This window comes from Sesamum indicum, linkage group LG1 (genome assembly GCF_000512975.1).
Source record: "Sesamum indicum cultivar Zhongzhi No. 13 linkage group LG1, S_indicum_v1.0, whole genome shotgun sequence".
NCBI classification, from domain to species: domain Eukaryota; kingdom Viridiplantae; phylum Streptophyta; class Magnoliopsida; order Lamiales; family Pedaliaceae; genus Sesamum; species Sesamum indicum.
Genome location: NC_026145.1, coordinates 3,110,822 through 3,115,908, shown reverse-complemented (window position 1 = coordinate 3,115,908; position 5,087 = coordinate 3,110,822). Strand labels below are relative to the sequence as shown.

Here is a 5,087-nt window from a genome sequence, read left to right as displayed (position 1 = left end):
TCTGAAGCTCGTCTCTTGTCATAGGCACCATTGATCCTCCACCTCTTCTGGGAGTTTCTTCCTCCATTGCATTTCTCCTCAATGAACCTTCCATGCTGACTGTCGATCCTCAGGGAGGTTTTCCACAGACGGCGCCAACTGATCTTGCACGAGTTCAACGACCGAAGACCAATCTCCTCACAGATAGTTAATTACTCCAGGATCAAGTGTTATGTTCCTGGGAATAAAACAAGAATGATGAGCTCGTCGGGCACGTCCCCGACAACGATCCTCCGACGCTCAAGTTAGATAGATCGAGGTGAAATGGTTCGATTAAAGGTTTACATAAAAAAAATTCGAAATTTGTTACCTTAAAATATGGCGTCTTAGGGTATTTATAAGGTTTAGATGGATACTGTTGAATGGGCCACATGGCCTTATCCTATTAGCTCTGTCCAAGATCAGACGGTAGTCGTTGCCTGGATCTTCAAGTGGGTATTCGGGTCTAAATGAGGGTCAACCTGACCCGGTTGATAAGAAGGCGCGGATCCTCGTTACAAAAAATCTAGAATACCCTTCATTAAGGGCACTTTAGTTATTTTGCACTCTTAATTAACTAGATACCCATCAAGGTCAATAGGAGTTAACTGGCGTTATTGACCATGTTTAATGATACCAAAAAAAATATTTTGCCCTACTAGCTTATGTGTTCAATTACCTAACTATCCTAGTAGGTGGATAGGTTTTAGCAATTATTGGAATGGTGTATTTTCGAAACATATAAAAAACAGTTAGGGCAAAAAAGAAATTATAAAAAAGTACAACTTATTTTAAAAAAAAATGTCTTAAATTGCAATAATCGCATTCTCATAATCTTAATTCAAGAGAAGCATAAGCAGAAGTTGTATTTTCAAACACCCTCATTTCACATAATTTAAGCTCTAATTAAAACAATTAATTCACTTCAAAAAAAAAAAAAATAGATTAGTTACAAAAATTATCAAGTGACAATTTTAAGGTTGTCACTAATTATATATTTTAGTAAATTTTAAGTTTATCACAATAATAAATTTTATAGTTTTAATAGTCATAATTGTTTTAATGAGAATTATCATCAATAAGAATTGGTGACAAAAATTATACATAAAATTGTCCTTAGAAGCAATAATTAGTGAAAAATATAGTTATGACCTAATAATAATAATTATTTATTGTCACTAAAATATCGTTATAAATGGATCACTAATTATTTGTAGTAACAACTTTATGCACATTTTTTTGTTATTAATAATTATAGTGTGATAAGATCATATTGTTTTCACTTAATATATGTTTTTAATAATAATTGATATTATATTTTATTGTAGTGATTTAAATTTTTGCAAATACCTCCAATCTCCATAGCATTAATTAGATATGATTAATTTCTAGTTCTTGAGTTCCAAAATTAAATTATTAATCCTCGATAAATTTGGGATCATTAATGAACAACAGAATGGGAAGAAAAGTTCATAGTCATGAGATGAGCGTGTGATTTTAAACTGTTAATAAAATATAGGGACAAATACACTTCTCAACCTTGAACTATACGGGCAGGTATATTGTTTCATTTTAAAAAATATAGAGGAGATAAAGTATTGTATTTTAAAAAATATAGGGAGGTAAATTGTTATTTGTTTTTTCATAAGAGGGTAATTTGCTCATTTGTGATATTACAAGGGGGTTGCTTTCACTTTTCTCAATTTTTCAATAATAAAAATGCACCTATTATTCATTTCTCACATGAATTTTTTGTCCATAACTGACAGAAAAGTTATTAGGCCATTAGTCCAACACGTTTTTGAACTAATGGTCACGTAACTTCTTTATTAATTATTGAAGAAAAAAGTCACGTACGGATTAAAAAATAAAAAAAATTAATTTATGAGATGCAATCACAACAAATTGAATTAAGTTAAAAAATATCATAAGATTTGAGACTAAAAATACGATTTTTCCAATAGTCACACTCTTTTTATGTATCTTCTTAAATATAGTATGAAAAATGATAATTTACGATTTAATAAAAAACACTATAAATATATTACATTATGGTGATGGTTAATAATTAAATATGAAAGGTTAAAATAACCATTTGAAACAAAAAAATGTAACTGTACATCGATCAAACACCTCCAATGGAATAACTTACAACCCTCATTTGAGGTTCCTATAATTACACGTTGATTTCTTATAATTTGAATAATTATATTTAATGTCTTTAATATTTATTTTTATTTAATAAATAAATCTTTTTGTTAGTAAAGATTTATTGAATTTGTTGATATTGACAAAAATATTTAACGGAAATTGTCTTAATACTAACTTTTTGCAAATCAAAAAAATCTTTTTTACATAACTATCGTTATAAGGGTGAAAGATATACCTCTTCTTATGCAAGTGTGTAAATATGTATAAAGGTAATTTAGTTAGGAAAAGATGTTTCACCTGTAATAAGTGAGTAATACATCAATTGGAGGTAAATATGAATTTTTATTCAACTTTTTTACTAATATCAGCAAATTCGGTAAATTTTGATTGGTAGATGAATCTATTGATTAGATAAAAACAAATGCCAAGTGCAATAGATGTGATTTTTCAAATCATAAGAAATCTATATGTAATTACAACAAACCTTAGACGGTGGGTTTAACTATTCCTATTTATTTTTATACAAAATGTCTGACTCTTTAAATTTTGTACAAGATATTCTATTGATACACTCAATATTTGTTTTTGTGTTTTTACACCTTATTTTGTGTGTTTTTTTTATTTTTTAACTTTCTATATATAATATATATACACTCATATATATAATATAAAAGAGACATGATTTAATAACAAATAGTGATTTTTTTCTCCAAAAAATACAATATTAAACGTACAATATTTATATATATACATATTTATATATAAAATATATATAAAAAAATATGATTTGACAATGAACAGTGATTTTTATCTCCCAAATTTCAACATCAAACCTACACCATTTATTTTAAAATATTTTGAATTACCTCAAAGCACAAATCCAAATATTTCAGCTATTTTCAACACAAATTTATTTATCTTTATTTTTCTCTCTTTATCTCCAAAACACAAAATAAAACACTATCAATGTTTCAGACTTGAAATATCTACTTTGTGAAAACTGACAAGAAGTTTGCCGACCATCATAATTGAATATTGGTTTTGAGTCCTGAGACAAAATGCCAGGGTACAATTATTAGCTAGAATCAACCCCGAGCTTGACGAGCCTGATATTGTTGGCGAGCACGTACTTGTGGTCATACTCTTTCCTAAGTTACCATGGTCAACAGAAATTTCATTCATCAGACATGTATGTGGTCCGACGTACCTGGTAACTTTATATAATCCCATATTTGGTTTGAAAATGGCCCTTAGCATCCAACAGCACCCAGTCTGTGCATCATATTTGCAAGCGACTTTCCATAAGTTTTTCTTGCTCTCCACCACCCGGTATTCTCGTCTTGCAAACCGGACCGAATAATCTTGCACGCTTCCTTTTAAATGGTCCTTACTTTTAAACAACATCCCGTTGGCGAGCTCCCCAGTGTTAGAGTCATAAAAATTACCCCACCTACCAGTAGGGATATCAATAGAGTCAGCAGGGACTTCTGGATGTGTTGTGCTAAAAAATGGAATGTCCGGATATAGGGTCATTCGGTCAGGCATGGCAGGCATGTTCAAGTCAAATTGCTCTTGTGCATTCTCACCAAGAACATCCATCATAACAGGTATACTTACGTCACCATCATCGTCATTATTCTGTTCAATCTGTTCTGGCAGATCGACCTCATCAGGTTCTGAGTCAGCTTGCTCAGTGTTCAACAAACTATCAGCTTCGAACTCGGCATCTTCATCATCGCATTCAGATGAATCCACATAATCCGATGGACATGCATAACCCGATGACCCTGAATATGCAGCCGGACCTGAATATGATGATGGGCCTGCATACGACGATGGACCTGCATATGATGATGGGCCTGCATAGGACGATGGACCTGCATATGATGATGGGCCTGCATAGGACGATGGACCTGCATATGATGATGGGCCTGCATAGGACGATGGACCTGGATAATCTTCATTAATACCAAACCGGCCCATTTCTTGAGTTACTACTGGTAAGCTCGGCAAATCTTGGGTTATCATAGACATATACGTTCCCCAATCACCAACAGCTGAGTCATCGGGTACAGCTTCTTGCTGAACTTTTTCCGCTTCGACAAAAATATCAATCGACACATATCCATTCACCGGATTTAAAAAAAATTTCATATCACGATCCTTTTTAATTGCCAACAACATCTCATTCCTTTGGCCAAAATTAAATGTTATGTATTTAAAAAATATATTCAGTTTAACATTATTCCTATTCATACCAATTTCATCATACAAAATTAACTCCAACTCAGCAAATGTAGTACTACGAGAAATCTGCATGAATCCGAGTGGAGGACGATCATAACTTACAGAACCATTCGAATTGATTTGTTGACCTCCAAAATATATAATAATATCAACGGTATTTTGCTCCGCCATATCTTCAAAACAAAATAATATACACATCAATAAATTTTTTTTAATATAATCAGATATTTAAAAGGAACAAATAACATAAGAATTTAATAAATAACTTACTAAACGTCTTTCCAATTGTAAATCTTCAACGGTGGAGTATGAAATTTTGCTGACTGCTCTTGAGAGTGTAAGGGCTAAGAAATGAATGTTGAATTTTTTGAAGTTGTCGTTCGATTTTTCAATGTGAATGACTGAGGGAATGGAGTGTGATATATATAGTTAAAAAAACCGCGATAAACAACCGCGGTGTCACAGACAATAATACAGAAAAATTATTTATCACCGCGCTATCTTAGCGCGGTGTCAGCGAGACTGGAAAAGCAGAAAAGTAATCTCCGCGCTCTGTTAGCGCGGTGTCAGGTACGAAAAAAAAAGCTAAGAAATGAATGTTGAATTTTTTGAAGTTGTCGTTCGATTTTTCAATGTGAATGACTGAGGGAATGGAGTGTGATATATATAAT

General features: G+C 32.0%; 1 protein-coding gene across 1 annotated transcript in view; it reads right to left on the bottom strand.

Moving 5' to 3' along the window:
• The window catches only part of LOC105156437, a 2,012-nt gene extending 1,918 nt beyond the window's left edge, over nucleotides 1-94 (bottom strand). Inside the window, exon 1 of the mRNA XM_020693138.1 lies at nucleotides 29-94. Within this exon, the coding sequence (XP_020548797.1) occupies nucleotides 29-94 (66 nt within the window). The remainder of the gene's footprint in view (nucleotides 1-28) is intronic.